Source organism: Drosophila subobscura, chromosome O, assembly GCF_008121235.1.
Source record: "Drosophila subobscura isolate 14011-0131.10 chromosome O, UCBerk_Dsub_1.0, whole genome shotgun sequence".
Classification (NCBI taxonomy): domain Eukaryota; kingdom Metazoa; phylum Arthropoda; class Insecta; order Diptera; family Drosophilidae; genus Drosophila; species Drosophila subobscura.
In genome coordinates, this window is record NC_048533.1 from 17395617 (window position 1) to 17416786 (window position 21170).

Sequence of the window (21170 nt, forward strand, 5' to 3'; positions counted from 1 at the left end):
CAGTTTCTCTTTTAGCTTTCTTTGAAATAAAAATTTGTTTTGTTTTGTGTATTTCGTATGCTATTCGCTAGTATATATATATGTATGTATATATAGTATGTACGTCTATGAGCAGTGTTGGAAAAGCATCAAAGATGGCAAGCAAGCGCCGTTACATCGTTTTATCTCGTTTTTTTCGTAAATGGAATATTAAATGTTTTGCTTTCTTTTAATTTTCGTTTTGTGTTCTTTTACTTAAGTTATTTAAGCAAGTTCAATTTCTACTAGCTACATTTTTATGTGTGTGTGTGTTTGTATTGTTTCGGGATGGTAGTGGTAGTGGGTCGTTGGTGTTTGTGGTATCTCGAACTCAAAACCCTATCAAAACCAAATAACAGAACAGAACAGAAAAGTGATAAATCCTAACCACTAACCCGATTTTCTGGTTGCTTTTTTTTGGAATACTACGAGGAGAGAACACTCCACTCCACTCCGGTACACTCATCACTCTATTTATCAGCATTTATGCATCATTTTTTCATTCAAATATAGTATCTGTATATCTGTAACTGTTAGTTAGCGTGTAGATAATGGTATGTATATGTGGTAAGTAGAAAGTTAAGTAATTTCTTGACGGTTTCCATCATTCGTTTTCTTTTCAATGCTGTTTGTTGTTTTCATGTTCCGTTCTGTAGTTTCAGTTTCCGTTTCCGCTGCGTTTCATTTGCTTCATTGAAATGGATTGGGGGTTTTATGTGTGGAGGGGGAGGTGGAGAGAGAGATAGAAAAGTGCGCTCCTAAAATGTACAATTTCGGCATTCATTTTGTTGCTTTTATTAATGTTATTAAATATGTATAGATAGATGTATTTATGTATAAGTGTAATATATGTTGTGTGTGTAGGGTGTGTGTGTGCTTTAGCTGGAGCTAAAAAAAATTCACGTTAATCTTTCCATTCATAAGACCGACTTCTACTAATTTAGGCTTAAAATTAAATTGTTGTTTTGTATGTTTTGGATGTGTGTTTGTGTTGATGTTTTGAAGCTCTCCAAATTGCTTTCTGGGTTTTTCTTTTGCATTTGTGTGTGTTCTCATCCTACACAATGATTTAGCCATGGGCTGGGGTTCTGCCAAGTTTTTGCTAACTTCATGCTTTGTTTTCAAAAATTAACAAAAATTACTCATACAATTTTAAAATAAATAAAGTATACTGCACCCAAAAGGTACCATCCATTTTGGGTGTCATTTTTATCGAATAGTATTTTCCTTTCTTTCTTTTCACTTATGCGCAACAGTTTGCTTTTCTATCTTTCTTTTTCTCTGCCTGCAAGTTTAATTACTGGCCGGAAACTGCAAAAAAAAAAAACAATTTAAAATCGAAAAAAAAACCAAGAATTAACAAAGCCAAATTCAGATCCCTAGTCTCTGTTGGAGTTCTTGTGGTGGTTGTTGTTTGATTGAATTAGGACGTGGCACGATTGATCCGTTGAATGTTGAATGAATGTGTGTTTGAAGCAGTGGATCCGCATGTGGAAAACGTTGGAAATTCAATAAATATTATCTTGCTTTGCTTTGCATTTTGTTTGAAATATCAGGTAGATGTTGCCGCTACTCTGTTGCTGTTTCTGCTGTTGTTTCATCCTTTCATTGTTAGGATATTTCTCACTCATAGCTGTTCGTTTCACTTGGTTGAACGACAGATATCGAAGAGATCCTCCTGCTGAAGATCCCCCAGACATCAGTTCGACCAATTGGTAGTGTAGTTAGTCCAGGGCATCTGTAGTGCAAGTTTTTGTTAAGTACGAGATTTTTCTTTCAGAGACTAGTCTTAAACTTACATGTTTATCGTGGTGATCCCACACTTCCATCTTGTCTGGCATATGTGCCGCAATATCAGCAGCTCCAGGGGCCCCAGCGAAATGCTGGAAGCCATAGGATTGCATCAAGTTCATATGGTGCTGTTGCTGCTGTTGACCCATATTCGGTGGCGCCTGCATGTTGTGGTAGTCCATTGGCATCTAAAATAAAGTAATCAACTGGCATTAGGGCAATCCTTGCATTAAAGTTTTAATCCAAAAACTTACATTCATCTGCTCGTGCTGCTGCTGCGGATATGGTCCGTTGTTGTAGGGCCTGTACTGCTGTGGTTGCTGCTGCTGCTGCTGCTGTTGTTGTTGTTGCTGCTGCTGCTGTTGCTTCAACCAATTGGGCGGCTGCTGCTGCTGTGTCTGCGGTGGCGGCGGCTGTTGTAGGCCCGGCGGCTGAGCCTTGGGCTCGTGCGCCCACGGCGGCAGTACATCGTCCATGCTCAGTGCAGATGCGGCCACATTGAAGTTGTTGAACTTCCAGGAGGCGGCCCGCTCGGTGCCGATTGGTCGCGGCATCTTGCGTATGTCATCGTGGTTTGGTGACATGGCAGAGGGCGAGCCCAGTCCAGCCATGGCTCCTCCGTTCTCCAGATGCAGCATGTCACGTCCCGAATACGGTGGATACTCCAGAGCTCCACCATACCAGCGCTGTGGCGCAGCGGTGGCTGACGGACCGCCGGGCTGGCGTGCCGAACCCGGTGGTTGACGGATCTGATTGCCAAACATATTTGACTGTTGACCGGCACCTTGATTGATTGGCTGCTGATTCATACCGCCACCACCGACACTGGGTGCGACCTGCTGCGGCTTGTTGGCCTGCGGGAAGACGGATGTGCGCGGCAGACGCAGCATATTGTTGCTGTCCACAATGTAGTGTGAGGCTGAGGGATCCATGGGATAGTTGAGCGGCTGCTGCTGTTGTTGTTGCTGCTGCTGTTGCTGTTGCTGCTGCTGCTGCTGGGAGGCGCCCACCTTGTCGTAGATCAGTCTCTGCAGATTCTGCTGTTGTCGATCAATCATGGCTGCAACTGCGGCAGCCGCAGCATTCGAGCCAATGGCACCGAAAGAGAGTCCACCCGCAGCGGGCGGAGCTTCCGTGGCAGAGATCTGCATGGGGACATGTCTCTGGATTGGAACAGTGCCCGGCGGCGGCTTGATCACTCCCGGTGAGTGCGCGGCACTGGCTGCCGCCTCGCCATTAATCGCAGGTCCAACGCTCGAGGGATTTCCCTCGCCGGCTGCCACCAACGGCGACCTAGCTGGCGCTGTGGATGGCGCTCCACTGGTTATTATGTTCAATGCCTGCTGCACGCTCTGCTGCTGCTGCTGCTGTTGTTGCTGTCCCTGTCCCTGTCCGGGCTGCGGCTGCTGTTGCTGGTTCTGCTGAATCACATTGCCCACCGGTGGCGAGGTCGAATGATTCGACGAGGCCTTTGAGCTGCCAACGGGAGAGCTCAGTATATTCCTGTTGTAGCCAGGCGCCTTGGAGGCATCGGCTTGTGGCAGTCCATCCCCCACAGCCCCACCGGCTGTCCCTTGATCCAGTTTACCCCACTGAGAGGTCTGATAGTCACTGAACAGCGAGTAGGCACTCGAGAGCTTGGCAGCCAGCTGTGCACTGAAGCTATCGCTTGCTGTGTTGGCGGCCATCAGATCGGCCATCAGCATGTTGGTGTTGATTATCAGATTCTGTTGGGATGCTGTCCCCTGTTGCTGCTGTTGTTGCTGTGGCGATTGCTGCTGCTGTGGGTGTGGCTGCTGCGGTCCAGGAACTGCTGATGGTTTTGAAACAGTTGCCTGGGGTTGCGGCTGTGGCTGCTGTTGTTGCTGCTGCTGCTGCTGTGTGGGTGAGCCGATCCTCTTATTGGGCGGGCCAATGGGTTTCACATTGCTGCTGCTTCCGCTGCTGCTGCTACTATTGTTGCTGCTGTTGCTACTGTTGCTGTTATTGTTATTGTTGACTGTGGTTCCAACCGTTCCAGCGGCCGCCACTGCAGCGGCGGCATTCACGGCCGCCACATCTGCCACGTTGAAGGTGCCAATTGGTCCAGCCAATATGTTGCTAGCTGCGGCGCTTCCCAGCTGCGAAACGTTTGCTCCGGTGGCCCCAGTCACGGGTTTTCCACGACCGAAGGGAGCCACCACACCACTGCTGCGCCCGCCAGTGGATGTAATCACCGATCCAGTACCCGCCGTTGTCGCTCCAGTGTCCACCTTCTTGGGTGATGATTGGGCGGCAATAGCCGCTGCCTTGGCAAAGTTTTGGGCCGTCAAAGTAGATGAAGGCTTTGCTGCAGCAGCTGTGCCAGCAGCGGCAGCAGCGACGGCAGCAGAGGAGCTGCTGCTGTTCTTCTGTGTGCCTGCTGGCAGAGCTGATTTGGCCGAGGAACTCTCCTTGCTGCTCTTGGAGAGCACACCATTGGAGGATGAACCACCTCCACCACGGCTAGATGGCGCCTGCTGTCCGGCATATCCGCCTCGGCCGTTCTGTCCGCGTGAGCCAGAGCTGGAGGTCGAGAGCGAGGAGGAAGTCTTGCTTCCACCGCCATTCGCTTTGGCGGATGAAGAGACGCGTCCACTCTGCACCTTCGATGGCGGCTGCTGCTGCTTGTGTGCACTGCTGTAGGCGGCGCCCGTCGCTGTGGTGGAGCTGGCCGATGAGCTGGACGACGTGGATGTGGTGGATGCCGCTGAGGAGAAGGTACTGGCCGAAACACCGGCAGCCGTACGATTATCCCAAGTGCCGACAGTCATGGGGGCTGCTGCAGCCCCTGCTGCTGTTCCTGCTGTGGCGGCTGCCTTGATGCTGCTATTAATGCGTGGCAACATTTGCAGGATGTCCACGTCGGGATCCTTGATCAGGGCCAGGATGAGCATGTGCGCCTGCTTGGTGGCATCCGTCAGTCCCTTGATCGTAATGCAACGCTCCGACTGGTTCTTGCCCTGCTTCTCCACCTCGATATGGGCACCGGTGGTGGCGCGTATGGCATTGATGTTGCTTCCACCGCGGCCAATCACACGGGAAATGGCATTCACCGGCACCTGAACCTTCTTGCAGGTCATCTCGGGGGCTATCGATGTCGTTATGGTTGTCAGGGAGCCAACGCTTGTCGAGCTGTTGGCCACGTGCACATGATGGGCACCGCCATGAAGGCTGGTGGCCGAACTGGCAACCGCCACTGTCACTGGTGCACCGCCTGCCACCTGCTGTGCGCTGCTCTTGCGGACAACTTCCTTCCAGCCGTCCACTTCGCTGCGCTTCACAGGATTCAGGCTGGCACTCGCTCCGCTTGTGGCGGATATCAATGGCTTTGTGGCAACCTCTTTGCGGTTGCTGCTGGCTATATTGGTGGATGATTCGCTACTCTGCAGCTTGGATGCAGCACCGCTGCTTGTGGATTGATTTTGCTGTTGCTTTGTTGCCGTCTGCTGTTGGCTCGTTGACTCCTTGGGTGCGAGATTCTCCTTCTCGCGTTTGTTGTTGGCGGCGGAGCTGCTAATGCTGTTGGTCTCCTTCTTCTTCAGTGGCGCCTCCTCCTTCTTGGCAACCTCCACCTGACGCTTCACGGGAGCTGCTTGGACTGGCGTTGCCTGAGCCTGAGCCTGCACCGGTGTAGCCGGCAGCCTAACACTCTCTGTAATAGGGTTTTTCTTCATCAAGAGGCTGCTCTTGTATACGGTTGCGGGTGCTGACGCTGCTGGCGTGGGTGCAGCTGTGGCAGAAGGAAGTGCTGCGGGTGTTAAAGTGGGAGCTGCTGCTGTGCTAGGCGATGATGAGTCAACAGAAGAAGTTGCTGCGGTGCTCTTACTCTTTGGCTGCTTCTTGCTTTTCTTCATCTGTTGGCTGTTGCCGGCTTCGGCCGTAGATGAAGCTGTTGTGGCAGCTGCTGCTGTTCTGTTGGCCGTGGTTTTGGTGTCACCACTGGAGCAGGAGCCCTGATCAATGCCAGAGTCACCCTCTTCACGTGCCCCTGAGCCACCACCGGCCCTTGCACCAGGTCCAACCTCTTCATCGTCTTCATCCTTGTCGGAATCATCGTCCTTGTCACTGGCATCATCGTCATCGCCCTGCTGGTCACCACCACCACCACGGCCACCCTGCTGCTGTCTGCGCTTCTCCTCCTTCTTCTCCATCTTCTTTTTCTTCTTGCGCTCGCGACGCCTGGCGGCTGCGGCCTTGCGGCTCTCCTCGCGTGTGCGCTCCAAATCGAGCTCTTCGAGCAGAATGGAGGCGTTCTTGTTGGCCTTGACGGCCTGCGCCTCCTTCGCACTGCGCAGGATCTTCATGCAGTCGTAGCACTTGTCGATCAGCTCCTTGTCACTGATGGTGCCAATGAAGCGTATCATCTCCTGGTCCGAGGGGAACTGAGACACATACTGCACCATCCACTTGACAATCTTGGTGTGGCCCTTGCGGAAGGCGGCCATCAAGCAGGACACACGCCGATTATCCTGGGAATCAATGTCCGCATTATGATCGTACAAAAGCTCGACAACACTCAAGTGCCCCCCGTGGGCCGCCAGCCAGAGGGGGGAGTTACCCTTCTTGTTCTTTACCTCAACACTGGCCCCACGCGACAACAGCAACTCCACAAACTTCTGATGTCCCTTGTCGGCGGCAATGGTCAGTGCCGTATCCCTGGACGTGGGCACGGGCGCTGCATTCACATCCGCTCCCTTGTCGAGCAGCACGCGCCCCACCTCAATGTATCCCCCAGATGCGGCCTCCATTAGCGGCGTTAAGCCGGTCTTTGCTCGATGCTCCACATTGGCACGTCGATCGAGCAGCAGGCTGACGACCTCATGCCGGCCCTGGAAACAGGCCAGCGTTAGGGCCGTATTGCGATTCGTCTCGATTTGAGCATTGATATCGGAGCCCTGATCCAGCAGCAGCTTCACCGCCGCCGTGTGGCCATTCATGGCGGCCAGCATGAGCGGGGAGATGCCCAGCTTGCTGCCGGTGCGCGAGTTGATCTCTGCCCCATGATTGAGTAGCAGCTTGATGATATTCACATATCCCCCGCTGGCTGCCAGGCTGAGCGGCGTGTAGTCGGACACATTGCGATGCTCCTTGTTGGCTCCGACACTCAGCAGCAGTTCGACGACCTCGTACCTGCCGCCCGAGCAAGCGAGCGACAGCGGTGTGTCCTTGGTGCGCTCAGACTGTGCCTCCAGCTCGGCGCTATGCTTCAGCAATATGTCCACGACCTTCTCGTGGCCAGCCGTGGCGGCCAGAATGAGCGGTGTAAATCCCTTCTTGTCCCGATGCTCGATATTTGCATTACGATTGATCAGCAGTTCGACCAACTCCTCATGGCCGCCGGCACAGGCAAGTGTGAGCGCTGTGTCATGGTTGGACTCTGTCTCGGAATCAATCTCGATAGTTTTATCCACGCTCGCAGTGGCTGCAGCAGCCACAGCCAACTGATTCTGCAGCTGTGCCTGCTGTTGGGCAGCCGCGGCCGCTGCTGCTGCTGGCTGTTGATGCTGATTGGTATTCACTGTGCAGGGGAGGAAATAGATTAAGTTAAAGTTGCGACAAATATCCGCTGAACAAACGCACCTTGACTGCCTGCTGGCGTTTGACGGAAGGTGGAGCATCGTCGATCCTTGCGCGATTGCTTGTCAATTGCCTTCTTGGCAATGCCTCCCGGCATTGACTTGCCTCCTCCAGTGCTTGGTGTCGGTGTAGGTGTGGCCATGGGCCAAATGGATAGCTCATTCTGTGCTTGTCCGGGCTGCAGTTGTTGCTGCTGCTGCTGTTGCTGCTGAGGCGGTTGCAGGGCAAACTGCGTATACTGTCCGACGGCGGCTTGGGGTACCATCACCGAGGCAGGATGCGTCTGCGTACCCACCTTCAAGACACGCACATAAATTAATAAGTAAATGGGTTCTCGCTGGGATCTATAGCAAGTGCTTACCTGATGCTGGACACATGTGGGCGCCTGCATGTTCGATGGCTGATGCAGATGCACCTGTTCTTGCAGATTAAAGTGCTTTTGCTTGAGTGGCAATGTTTGCTGCTGCTGCTGGACACCACTTGGAGTTGCTGTCTGTCGCTGCAGCAACAGTTCCTGGGCCACCTGCTCCAGTTCACTCTGTGTGGGTGGACGCTGTCCGGCTGCCCGATGCTGCTGCTGCTGTTGCTGCTGGAAGAGATGCGCCTGCTGCTCGACAAGCAACTGATGATCGCCGGCTTGCTCGCCGCCCACTCCCTGAGACATGTTTGGTGGCAGCTGGAAGAGCAGTTGCACGGGCGGTACATTCTTGTCCCCGCTCTCCACATTGTAGACAAAGTTCGTGGCCGGCTGCTGTTGCTGCTGGCCAGCGACTGTCTTGATGATGCGCGCATTCGAGTATTGCTGCATCTGCTGCTTCAGTTCGGGATCGGCCTCAAGGGCGAGCTGTTGCTGCTGGTGGAACTCGGCGGCAGCGGCTGGATGTAGCTGCTGCTGCTGCTGCTGTTGCTGATCATCCGCGGCAAATGGCAGCAGCGACAAAGGTGTTTGCTGGTGTTGCTAAGAATATACAAAATTAATATCCCTTCTTTGCTGATATTTATAGGGATAAGGAATGCTCACCTGCATATGCATATGCTCTTCGGCCTCCAGTATATTCTGCTGCATCGGATAATCCAATACAACAAGATTCCCCTGGCGCTGTGCAGCTGCAGCATCCTGCGGCATCCCATCCCCAGTGCGTACCACACCCACAAGCTGTCCATCCTGTCCCGTTGTCCACTTGCCCGACGACTGTGCCGCCCATTGGCCCGCAAATCTGCCCTTGCACATCTGATTCAGGCTGAATTCGGCCAACTCTGGGTAGTTCAAGCTGCTGGCCAGCTCCTGTTCCGATTGAAAAATAGACTAAATCAAGAGGATTTTCAGTTGAAGAAGAGCTGCACCAGAACTGGAATAATTACCTGGAATATGTCCTCCATTTCACCATCGTTGGCAAACTGCTCCAATCCCGTGTACAGATCACTGGATCCAGCGCATCCTTCGTCATCTGTAAATCAATTTAGAATTCTCATAAAAACGAAATCTTACATTTTGCATCTCTTTTTCCATACCGCAATGCTGTTCGCCATCTGCTCCATGGTGATGCTGGTGGTGCAGCTGCTGCTGTTGCTGTTGCTTTTGATGCTGATGTTGATGCTGGTGGGCTGCTGCTGCCTTGGCCTGTGCCGCGGCTGTGGCTGCTGCCAGTTGCTGGTGCAGAACACTGTTCAATGCCGCATTGTTGGCAGCGGCCGCCTTGAGATTGCTGATCTGTGGCAGGACATGGACCAGATCCGAGTTGGTCATATCCTGACGAAAATCGCACAGCGTCTGCTGGAAGATCTCTGGTTTGGTTAAAATCAGATTCTCCAATCGAGTGGCCATTTTTCGTTGCTTTAGTGGCAATGAACCGCATCCGGCAGCACTACCAACGCTGCTGCTGCCTCCGCCGCTCTTCGAATTGTTGTTGTTATTATTGTTGTTGTTATTATTGATATTTGCAGTGTTTTCATTAACGGGCACATCCAGAAAGAACTCATCATCGTCCTCGTCTTCGTCCTCCTCGTCGGCAGGGCCCTCGTCATCATCAATGTAATCCACTTCTCCATCTCCATCTGGATCCATATCCGCATCATCATCCTCCTCATCATCTTCTTCATCTTCGTCGTCGTCCTCCTCGTAGGTTAACTTCTCAATCTCCCCGCTATTGCTGTCCTCGGGCTCATCCTCTTCCTCCTCCTCCTCATCGGCCTCCACCAATATAATGCCATCCTCGCGGAGTGCTTCAGCCAAATCCATTGGCTCTGGCGGCATTGTATTCTCATCGCCCATGGCATCATCCTCATCACTGTCCATCTCCGAACTGATTGAGTCACCCTGATTCTTGTGGGCTGCTGCCACAGCGGCGGCAGCTGCTGCTGCCGAGCAGAGCGTGGCCAGATTCTTCATTTCGGGACGCGGCGGCTCCTCCTGGTGTTGCTGTTGTTGCTGCTGCTGGTGGTGCTGCTCCGATGATGATGATTGCGGCGGCGACATGGTCGTCTCCTCCATCTCGGGCGGCGTTTCGGTGGGAGACTTTGGCTGATCGCCAAAGAAATTGTGCACTCCCACCATGTGCCAGCCATCCTTGAAGAAGTTCAACGGTGGCGCTGTCATGGCCAATTCATTCCTGCCCCTCGATCCATTCACAGCTGTCTCCAGCAGACCACGAAAGTCCTCCATGGCTGTCTTTCGCTGCATGGCTGCATCCATGCTTGCTCCTCCGCCTGGATGCTGCTGCTGCTGCTGCTGTTGCGTTGCCTGTTGCTCGGGATAGTTGCCGGCACCTCCTGTGGGCGAGGCCAGCGGTGAGGCCGGGGAATTGGTATACAGATTTGGATTATTTGCCACGGCTGCTGCTGCAGCGGCGGCATTGTCCAAAGCCACACGCTGATGATGCAACTGCAGATGCTGCTGCAATTGAAGATGCGTCTGCTGCATTTGCTGCAAGACAAACGACAATTAATTGATGATTCCTCAGTTTAGTTTCTCATTTAAAGCAAACTCACCAAGTTGTTGTAGATGGACACCATTTGATTCTGCTGGAGATTGGGTAGCGCATGCTGGGCGGCCACTGCTGCGGCGGCGGCTGCTGCTGCTGCGGCTGCTGCTGCCGCGGCGGCTGCCTGCTTTCGGTTGTTCTTGTTGGTGGCCTTTACCTTTGGCCTATCGCTGATGGCTGTGCTCTGGAGAACATCGGAAATCTGAGTAATGGGACCACCAGGTCGCTGTTTGGATTAAGAAATTTTTAATCTTTGATCCTGGAATTATGTTATCATGTTACCCTTACCGGTGGATATATGGGATGCGAACAGGATCCAGCAACACCACTGTTGTCCATTGATGCTGTCATCGTAGTCGTCGTCTGTGCGGGCTGCTGCTGTTGATTGTTTTCGCCTCCTCCTTTGAAAATGGACAATTGTCAGAAATCCACATAACAACTTTTGTTGTTGCTGTGACATACCTTTCATGGGCTGCTGCTCGTTGGTGTCACTTCCGCCATCACTTGGCGGCAGATCTCCCTTCTTGAGGTCCGGCATAAAGCCCCGACGCCGCTGCAAGCGTGGATCCTCACCAGTGCATGAGAACTGCGGCTGCTGGGATTTGCCACCATCTTCGCCCAACGGCTGGGATCGCACCTGTTCGTTCAAATGATCCAGCGGACACTCGATGATGCCCAACACTTCGCTCTTGAGCGGACGGTTCCTGGGCAGTGTGCCTCCCTTTAGCTTTGACTGGGCATGGAGTTGTAGCTGGTGCTGCTGCTGTTGCTGCAGTTCCCCGTGTTGCTGCTGCATATGCAGCACGGGCTGTTGGCAAATCGTATGGAACAGCACGGGCGGCGCTGGCGGTGCCTTCTGTGGCGGCTGCAGCGAATTTATGTGCTCCATATCCAAATCGAAATGCTTGCACGGCACAAGCTGCTGATTCTGCCCTGCCGCTGGCTGCTGCTGCTGCTGTTGATGCTGCTGCTGCTGTTGCTCAAAGCCTGGCTGCAGATGAAACAGTCGCGACTTGGCAATGAGTCCCTCCTGTTGCTGGGCTCCCAGGGTGGTCAGATCGATGCCACCGACGCCACCAGCGACGCTACCGTATTCCTCGGCCCCTGCCTCGCTGCCAGTGGCACTGGCAGCTGCAGCTGCTGCCGTCAGTTGCAGTTCGCCAGCATCCAAGAAGTCGCCGGTGCCAAGGGCAACAATGTTCGAACCATTACCGGCGGTATTGAACTGCTGCTGGTGGAATAGCTGCTGGTTAGAGGCGCGAGCCGCTTCGGACAGCTCGGGGAGACCGGGCGGTGCATTCAGCTGCTGTAACTGGTGATGCAACTGCTGCTGGAGGATCTTCTGCTGCTGCAATCGCATCTGATTGGTGCCCGCAGCTGCGGCTGCGGCGGCGGCAGCGGCTGCAGCAGCCTGTGCCTGGCCCGCGCTTGAGGCCGCCGCCAGCTCTGTGGGCGAGATGTTGGGATAGCGGAAGAGCAACTCGACGACACGCGTATGGCCACCTTTGGAGGCCTCGATCAGCATGGTGCTGTTGTCCTTCAGCTTGTGGAAGGGATCGGCATTGTTCTTGAGCAACAGCTCCACCACCGACTGATGGCCGCCGGCACAGGCCAGCGAGAGCGGTGTGTGATCATTGCTGGTCGTCTGTTTGTTGACATTGGCGCCCTTCTGGATGAGGAACTTCACGGTGCACAAATGACCCGCACGGCAGGCCTTCATCAGGGGTGTGCGACCGCCCTCAGACTCGTGCTCCAGCTCGGCGCCATACGAAAGGAGCACACCGGCCGCATCGGTGTGTCCATTCTCGCAGGCATGAGTGAGCGCCGTGTCGCCGGTCTGAGTCTCGGCATGCACATTGGCCTTGTTCTTCAGCAGGAACCGCACCAGATCCGTGTGACCCTCCTGTGAGGCCTCCATCAGGGGCGTTGAGGCGCCCAGCTCTAGATTGGCGCCCTCCTTGATGAGGAATGCAGCGACCTCGCTGAAGCCACCGCAACAGGCCAGAGTTAGGGCCGTTTCCTGGGTCTCCTCGGTGGTGGCATTGATATTTGCGCCCTTGCTAAGCAGCAGAGCGACCATTTCCTCATGCCCCTCCCGTGCAGCCTCCATCAGCGGTGTGTAGCCCTCATCGTTGACCTCCTCAATGTTAGCCCCACGCTCAATCAACAGCGTGGCCAACTCCACGTGACCGCCACAGGCGGCCAGTGTTAGGGGCGACTCAAACGAATCGGTTGGCATATTCACCTGGGCCCCCGAGTCGAGTAGCAGGCGCGCCACCTCAACATGGCCGTCCATCGATGCCTCCATCAGAGCTGTATGCATTTCATCGGTTTTATGCTCCTGATCGGCACCGGCTTGCAACAGGAAACGCACCATATCCAGGTGGCCCTTGTAGCAGGCCAGGGTGAGGGCACTCTCCTTGAACTCGTTCGAGTGGGTGTTAATGCCGGCTCCATGGTCCAGTAGCACCTAAAGGAAGGATGAAGTGATTTTCCATTAGCGCATGCACAAACACGTGTCAATTGTTGCCACACTTTAGGGCCACTTGCATTGCATCAGATAAGATCAAAATAAATCACAGAGGTGACAAATCAGTAACTCGATTAATGTCTTTCCCTCTCAAATCTCGGATTATAATCATTTTGTACGTAAAATACTCGAAGTACTCGATGGGGACTCACCTTTGCTACTTCCACGTGGCCCGCTGATGCCGCTTCCATGAGCGGCGTATGTCCGTTTTCGTTCTGCTCCTCCACATTTGCGCCATGCTTCAAGAGTACCCTGACAACCTCCACCTGACCGCCTGCGCATGCAAACATCAGTGGTGTATTGCCGGTGGCGCAGTGGGCGTTCACATCGGCGTTGTGACTGAGCAGCAGGTTGACAATGTCCAAGTGACCGGCTGATGCGGCTTCCATTAGTGGTGTTGAGTCCTTTTGGCCTTTGTCCTCCACTTGCGCCGCGGACATGGCCAGAAGTACCTACAGGACACATACACACATACACATCATATACATGTTTGTTTCAATTGAACCGGGAATGAGGAGATTGATGTTTAACCTTTATCAATCAGCTAAATCTATTTACGCGTTTCACCTAATTTGTGGCACAATTCGCCGAGTGTAAAGATCTTGGCACAGCCTCTAAATTACGAGTTTTTTTTTTGTAAATGTTCAGCACAATTTTTGTTGCGTGCTCGCTTCTTCTTCACGTAGTTATCGATAGGACAATACCAATCGAATCGAGACGCGTGCCAGTGAAGTGTTGCCACACCAGCGAAAAGAGACGCGAAGGCGGACATTTTTCAATGCACACACACAGCTGAGACGATCAGCTGATTAGAAAATTTAATTTCACGTGCAGAAAATTCGAAATTCCCAAAATCTCATTTTCCATGGCTTAAAGTGAAATTTTTTTGTTTTTGTTTTTTTACATACCTGTGCCAATTCATAATAGCCCGCCGAGCAGGCCATCGAAAGCAGGGACTCGCCATCGTCGGTGGAGGCGGCGGCATCGTTAAGATTCACATTGCCCTTGCAAAGCAATCGCTTCACCGTGTTCACGTCATTGTCCGTGCAGGCGGCTACAAGGGAGCGGGAGAAACCACTGCTGCAACAACGAATATGGCGAGGATTTAGTATATTGGAAAAGGCATTCAACAGTCAAACAGTAAGACGAGGATTAATTAATTTACTTACTTCTTGTCGCGTGGACTGTTGGCACAACGCATCTTGGTCAGCGCCTGCTTGGTCTCATCGATGGCGTATGTGGCGTGTCGCAGGACGGGCGCTTTCTCATTGGCCGCAGCCTCGAGCAGGGCGGTGATTTTACTCGAACGCTTGTTGTTCGCGTCCAGCAGGAAGGGACTTACTTCTGGCGCATCCTCCTCCTCGTCTTCGTCATCGATTTCCTCATCATCTGCATCGTTGTCCTGAAGGACATCTACAGCATCAACGGGAAAAATGTAAGTAAAAGAGAAGCCTAAAGTTTTAGTGATAATAACTACTTACCAATCTCTTCCTCGTCCTCCTCATCGTCACCATCGGACTCCTCGGAATCCTCCGACTCTTCCTCCGTCTCATCCTCATCCTCGCGCACCTCACCTTCGTGGGGGCAACTGTCCGGATCAGACTCGGGTATATCGTCCTAAAAGCAAACGAGAAACATTTTTTTGGTTAATTCAATTCGCTCAACGGGCAGGAATCGAACAGGATTATTAAAGGGTTATTGAAGAGTCTTGAACTGGGGTAGAGGGGGTGTTACATTTATATATACATAGATACGCTAAAAGTTGTATATATATTAATTAAGCTTTTTATTTCATCAGTAGAGCGCACATTCTTGTTGTCTAAGGCCAGCAACAAAGTGGTGTTGGATTTATCTATGAGTGGAGGTGTTACGGGGGGGTTAAGTACCGATTAAGATTAATGTTTTAAAAGAACCAATCGTTGGATTAGTATGAGAGATCGGATTTGAAACTTTAGAGACTATGGTAATTGTTTAGAATTATTGTTTTTAGGCTCTGTCTGCGCGGAGGATCGGGCTGGAGAGCGGGATCAGATCACGATCATGAGCGGGAGCGGGTGCGGGTTGTGGCAATTGTATAACGCGAAACTAAAACTTACCAGGAGATCTGGCCTTAAACACAAGAATGCCAATAGGATCTACAAATAAAGAGAAACGAAAGAAACGTACATAAATAATAAAAATTAACACGGTCTAGGAGGAGAAGAGGCAGAGCAAAGTAGAAGACGAGACGTGAAGCTCGGCTCTGCTGAAATCATGCAGGGGAATTTTTACGTGAATAATATATTGCAAAAGAAAGTCCATTGTTGTTCCTGCGCTGTCAATATCAAGGAAGTCTTGCCATCAAACAGGGCTTGGTTGTCGGATGCAAAATGCAAATGGATGGAGCAAAAGTTAAGTAAACTTTTTTGAATTTTATTAAGCCGATTGTAACGAATGTGACAACAAATTCCTGGAGTAGCTGTAGGGGAAAAACTATCGCAGCAATGTTGCCAGACCGCAGTGGACAGCATGTGCATGCCAACGAAATATCGATAGCCAGCAATGCGAAATGTAGCAGCAAGCAACAACAACAACCATTCCTTTATAGCCGTCTCTTTCTTACCAATTCTTGATATTCTCATTTAGCACTTAACTCAAAAAAAGTGTTTCCCCAGCTGGCCTCCCGCCGACCCTACTGCTAACTATCAAATAACATATTCCACATAGTTTTGCTTTGGAATTTAAAAAGATTGGCATGAGTCAGCAGCGCCAGTGCAGCTTTAACATCGATTTAAATATTGCACGCACTCTCGCGCACACACACACACACACGACAAGGAGTGAGAGCCACGTATGGTCTGCAAGTGTGTGTGAGTGTGTTACGCCCACGCCTTAAACTATTGTACCAAAAAAAAGAAGGAAATGCCAAATTCAAGAATTTCCTAAAATATGCATGTACAATTTCCACTTGCGTCCAAGTTCTAGGCTGTGCTTAACCTTTCATGAATGAAGAGTAGATAAAATAACATAACATAACCAAGTAGCGCAGCAGCGACGGAGCGAAGAGAAAGACGAAACAGCAAAGAACATACAACAAAAATTCAACATCATGAACGAGTTCAACAGCAGCCAGGCCAGCCCGCAGACCGTTCGTTTGTTCTCGTTACACGGGCGTGTGTGTTGTGCGCCGTACATTGGTGTATGTACGTGTGTGCGAGTGTGTGTGGGAAAAAGAAAATGAACCATCAAAATGTTTGCACGCCACACAAAATAATCAACGAATCGAAAAAAAAAAAGAAGCGGAATATAACTCGTCTCCCAAAATGCCATTAACAAAGTATTTCAAAAATTCGCAAAAGTTCATTACACTCTCTCCCTCTCTATCTCAGTGTCGACATACGTTTTCTACCTTCATTATTATTATTTCTTTTATTTATTATTGTTATTTTTGAGTATTTGTCTCTTCGCATTTTTGCACATTTTCTCTTCACACACGATTTCACCTCCGTTGCAACAACAAAAAACAGCAGCTAGCAGAGGATGGCTACGCTGAACCGCCCGGTGTTGCCGGACCTTCTGTGGATATCTTTGTCACGCTGCTGCGGCTGCTGCCCAGAGAATTCGCGAAGGCAACCGAAAAAAAAGTATATGCATAAGTATGCGTGTACCAAGCTATGTATTGCATGTATATTTTTTGAGCAATTGATTCGTGAATGAGGCAAGGGAGTGGGAAGGTCTTGAACCGTTGGGTCAATTATGTTGGATGGTGGATTATGGAACGAAATGTGACGTGGGCGGTACTGATCTGATCTGGCTAATGACCTTTGATTTATCGTATGAAATGGCAAACATGAAAGCGTTTTTAACGAGAAACGAAAAACAGGCTGCTAGACAAAGAAGTACGTGTGCAGTCATTCACACATACAGTCGCCCAGCGAGCAAACAGCTGATAAATCATTCACCAACACCAAGGCGAGAGAGCGAAAGGGCTTGCTGGCGCACTCATACACGCACACAAATGAGATATTCTCAACGTGTTTTTTTATGATCATTGCATATGGAAATAATTACGCGAATTTATGTCTATGGGTGTGTGTGTGCAATCAATTCGATGGAAGGTATTTTTCTCCACGTCGCTGCAATGCTGCTGCAAGCCTGATAAAACAGACTGACCGCACAACGGCGCACACCCACACTAAGAGAACACAAATACATGTGTACAGTGAAATTATATGGAAAACATTTGTGCCACTGATTTTTTCAATGATACGCAACTGTTTTTTTTTTGTTCGAGCAACTGTGATAACGCTTTTAATGTGTGGTATAGATGCGTCAGGTAGGAAAGTTGATAGCCCTATATAAAGCATGCAGTCGCTTGAATTGTTCGCAGGGTTTCATTCATTTTCACATTTCTTCTTTTCGTATGCGGGGTACTAATCTAGTGTGACCTTAGACCTTCGAATGGCAACATGTACAGTTATAGACACTCATCCCGACTAATTGATGATTTTTCTATGAAATAGTTCTACAATTGCTACAATTGATTGGGAAATCGGCATACAGCTCGAATTTCCACGTTGTCCTACAACATTCAGCAGGAAATCTATTCATTAGAAATCTTGAAAAATCCCGACAGTTACACAAAAAATAGTTGGGGGAAAAGTTTTCGATTTTTAAGGCATTTTATGATTTAATCAACAGCGTTGGAAACTACCAAAGAGAAGCACTAAAAATCCAGGGTATACAAGGTCCAAAGGGGCGCTCACCTCTGATACAGACTCCTCCTCGGACTCGGATAGATCTGTGGTGACGGGCTGGTGATAAAGCTCGGTATCGGTGTCCGTATCGGGTGTCATGATAGTCTGCAACGCCGATGAAATGGCGTTTACGATTCCCACCGATGAGGAGAGCGACGAGGCGTTCGAGGACGAGGCAGATCGGTTTGAGGCGGACGCAGACGCTGAGGCAGCTGCGGCGGCATCCTTTAGCTTCTGCTTCAGCACCGCGGCCGCATTGGCCACATCGACGGCAGGATTAAGGGCCATGCTCATTGCCCCGGCGGCGGTAGCAGCGCCAGCGTTGCTATCGACGGCAGCGGCGGCGGCTCCCATCAGCAAAGAGGTTGCGGCGAATTTTAAATGCGCTGAATCCTTGCTTCCGGGCAGTCCGACGGCATTGTTGTTGGCGGGCGAGGCTGCGCTCTGCTGCTGTTGCATGGCCACCTGTCGCTTCAGAGCGGCGACCGCAGCTCGAGTCTTCTTCGAGCTGGTGCTGCTGCTGGACGTGGGTGCGTTGGCATTGGCATTGGATGTTGCTGCGGCAGCGGGCGATGTTCCGGGCGCTGAGGCAACGGCAGCACGAAACTTTGCTGCACTACCGGCGGCAGTTACGGATACGGGATGGTTCGCAATGACCGTACTACTGCTGGCGGCATTCCCGTTCCCGCTGCCGCTGCTGCTTGTGGCACAGCTGCCGGCATTCGTTGTTGTTGTGGTTGTTGAGGTGGCCGTCGCCGATGCGGGCGAGGGCGTGGGAGTGCTGCTGCTGCTTGTTGTACCGGACATTGTTTTGCCGTTGTTGTTAGTATTGGCAGTGGCTGAATTGTTGTTAACTTTAAGTCTGCCTGCTGTTGAGGCACTGACTGAGGCGGCACCACCGGTTTTGGCTGTGGCAGCGGCTGATGTCTTCTTCTTCAGTTGACTCAGCTCTGCCACAAAACTGGAGGAGGGAGCCTTAGAGTTGGAATTGAAGGTGGTGGTGGTGCTGGTTGTAGCTGGTATGGGTTTTAATCCTTCTGCCGACAGATTCTCATGCTTTGCTATCTTCCTGGCACTGCCACTGCCGACGCCCTTGTTGCTGGCGAGTATTGCAGCGGCTATGGAGTTCCTTGCCGTCGAGATGCGTGGCAAGTTATGGGTAAACTGTCTACTCGGCTTCTGGTTATTTTTGTTGCTTGTAGCTGTTGTTGTTGGGGTAGTTTTGCTGGTTACAGGAGATGCAGATGCAGCTGTATCTGTGGCGACTGTTAAAGTGCTCCTGTTGTTGTTGTTGTTGCTGCTGGTCACTGCTGTTGCTTTTGCTGCTGCTGCAGCTGCAGCTGTATTTGTAGTTGATTTTTTGTTCAAATACGCCGATGAGCGCACATTCAAGTCATCGCAATCATAATTTTTTGCATCATTATTCATTTTACTCTTTCGTGGAAGTTGGGTCTATCTCTCTTATGCTTATGCTTAATTCGTGCGTCCTTTTTTAGTTTGGTTTGGGGATTATTGAAAAATAATTTATTTATTATTCTTGAAGTTTTGTTGTTTCGTGAAAATTTAAATGTATCCAAACAAATTTGATATTTTGTTTCAGTGTTTCCCAAAGGCCGCCGGTGGGAACCGGTTCGGGTCGAAAAACATATCCTGGCCAATGCGCTTCATATGGAAACACTGTAACAAAACGCAAGCATGTTGACTGGGTCCTGGAAATTTTTACAGTTTTATTGATTTTTTTATATTGTTAGGAATTGGAGGATATATATATACGTGTGTATACAATGGAAGGGGCACACACACACACAAGCACAAGACTCATCCGCGCACATACACACACGGCACGGGGGTCGTCTGTAGCGGTATGGCAACGCTACGCATTCTTTCACTTCTTTGCCATTGCACACTCATTCGTATATTCAATCGTATTTTAATTCTCCCAATTCCCCATCCCCACTGATTCACAGTTTTTTACATTAAAAATCGCCCGAGATCGGAGAACAGAATATGAATGATGCCCGCACGGCGAATTGAGAAAGGAAATCACTTGTATTTTCTTTGCACATCGTTTTCTTTATTTGCGGAGGCAATCGATGCGCAATTAGGACTTGGAAGACGAGCGAGGCAACGTGCTCCACTATTTATATAATCGCTTTGGGGGCACAACAAAACGGCCAATCGATTGCTGCATTTTGGTCGATTATTTATTTGTTGTGCATTGGAAGCTGCAGCATTTTATTTATAAAACTTTTCGAGCAGTTTCGACTTCGCCCGAACGAACGGAGGAAAAAATCACTTTTCGACTTTGGCGTATGCGTTTCGCTTGGTCGATATCCTCGTCTCGCTTGCGCGCACGAAATGCCTTGACGCGGCCACTCGGACCGATGTTGTTATCTCGCTTCGACGCGCAGACGAGGGCAGAATGTAGAGACTAAGGGAAAATTTTTCTTGTCCCACTATTCCACTCATTTTCACTAGTTATATGCAGTCCCAGCGTTTAAAAGCCATCACATTATGTCAATCACTTGTTCGCCACCACTTTAACAGTATTCGCGCGTATTACCGTCTCAAATTAATAGCGTATGAATCAATTTTCCAGCAGTGTTAAATTCTCTGTCTATCATCAGAGTTGTTTCGGATCGCCATATTATTCCCGGATATTAGGTTGCCACTTGGTGTTAGGAGTAGATAGCAGTGTGACCGCGGAATTATCGATAAAATATACCGTGAGGGCCTCAAAAACACCGAAATACACTTTTTCATTTTCAAAATATACCGTAAAATATACCGTGAATCTAAAATCATTTTCCTCGATTTTGATGTTCAATTTAATATTAGCAGCAGGTTAGGACTCTGAGCTTTAAAAATGTAATTTTACTCAAATCATCTTTCAGTTCTCCGCAGGATTTGCTGATTTTATGATACATCTTTGTTTAATTGATTGCATAATAAGGTTAAAACTAAAAAGGTCAACCAAAAAAATATGTTTGCTTTACTTAATAATATAAATCCATTTAATCAACTGCTTTCAATAATTAACAATGACATTGTCTGACTGATTAGACTGACATGCTTTTAACCCTTTCTTATGTTTTGTATGTACTATATACCGATCTGTATACATTCTCGGTCTCTATAATCTGCATTTTGTAAAGTAATTCATTGAGATTGTGACTGTTTCGAAGGATACCACTCCTCCAACATCAGCGATCTTTTCTTTCCGTCCGAATTTCTGTCTCTAAAACAATTATTTGTTTGCAACGCTCTTGATCTCGTATCGTAAGCAATTGCACTTGTTCTAGCAAATTTTTTATGAGAAGAACATAAATTGCAATCAATATTCTGAGATTTATTGGAATGGATCTAAAGCTAATCTTGTGAAGAGTAACATTCGGCACTCCTTCAAGCTCCTTGAATGCCGGTCTCAATGGCTTTCAAATTCAAAACATTGAAAGCAGCGATATTTCCGATATTTTTCCACCTCTAGACCCATCGATGTACAGCAAATACATATGG

The 21170-nt window shown here is 50.0% G+C and overlaps 1 protein-coding gene across 11 annotated transcripts; it reads right to left on the minus strand.

Moving 5' to 3' along the window:
• Window positions 1-1057: 1057 nt before the first annotated feature.
• On the minus strand, window positions 1058-20342 carry LOC117899561 (ankyrin repeat and KH domain-containing protein mask). Of its 11 annotated transcripts, none has more exons than XM_034809661.1 (19): window positions 20218-20342; window positions 17664-19141; window positions 15015-15053; window positions 14400-14535; window positions 14088-14331; window positions 13827-13998; window positions 13071-13370; window positions 10851-12858; window positions 10677-10789; window positions 10396-10614; window positions 8920-10330; window positions 8770-8855; window positions 8429-8692; window positions 7769-8365; window positions 7411-7702; window positions 3673-7348; window positions 2064-3594; window positions 1818-1997; window positions 1058-1756 (listed from the first exon to the last, which is right to left on the minus strand). In XM_034809661.1, exons 2-19 carry the CDS (start codon window positions 19080-19082, stop codon window positions 1718-1720), a joined length of 12726 nt encoding a protein of 4241 aa, XP_034665552.1. In that variant the 5' UTR covers window positions 19083-19141; window positions 20218-20342; the 3' UTR covers window positions 1058-1717. The 11 variants fall into 11 exon arrangements, with proteins under 11 accessions (XP_034665552.1, XP_034665554.1, XP_034665551.1 ...); XM_034809663.1 differs by having other exon boundaries at window positions 2064-2795; window positions 3672-7348; XM_034809660.1 differs by having other exon boundaries at window positions 2064-2147; window positions 2193-7348.
• Between the last annotated feature and the right edge of the window lie 828 nt (window positions 20343-21170).

Excerpts from the sequence above, each read along its gene's own strand:
- LOC117899561 (XM_034809655.1), bottom strand. The coding sequence starts at position 19,082 with ATGAATAATGATGCAAAAAATTATGATTGCGATGACTTGAATGTGCGC. Across the intron at positions 10,331-10,395 it reads TGTCCATCTACAACAACTTG|CAAATGCAGCAGACGCATCT; the intron begins GTGAGTTTGCTT and ends TTTGTCTTGCAG. Across the intron at positions 7,349-7,410 it reads AACGCCAGCAGGCAGTCAAG|TGAATACCAATCAGCATCAA; the intron begins GTGCGTTTGTTC and ends TCCCCTGCACAG.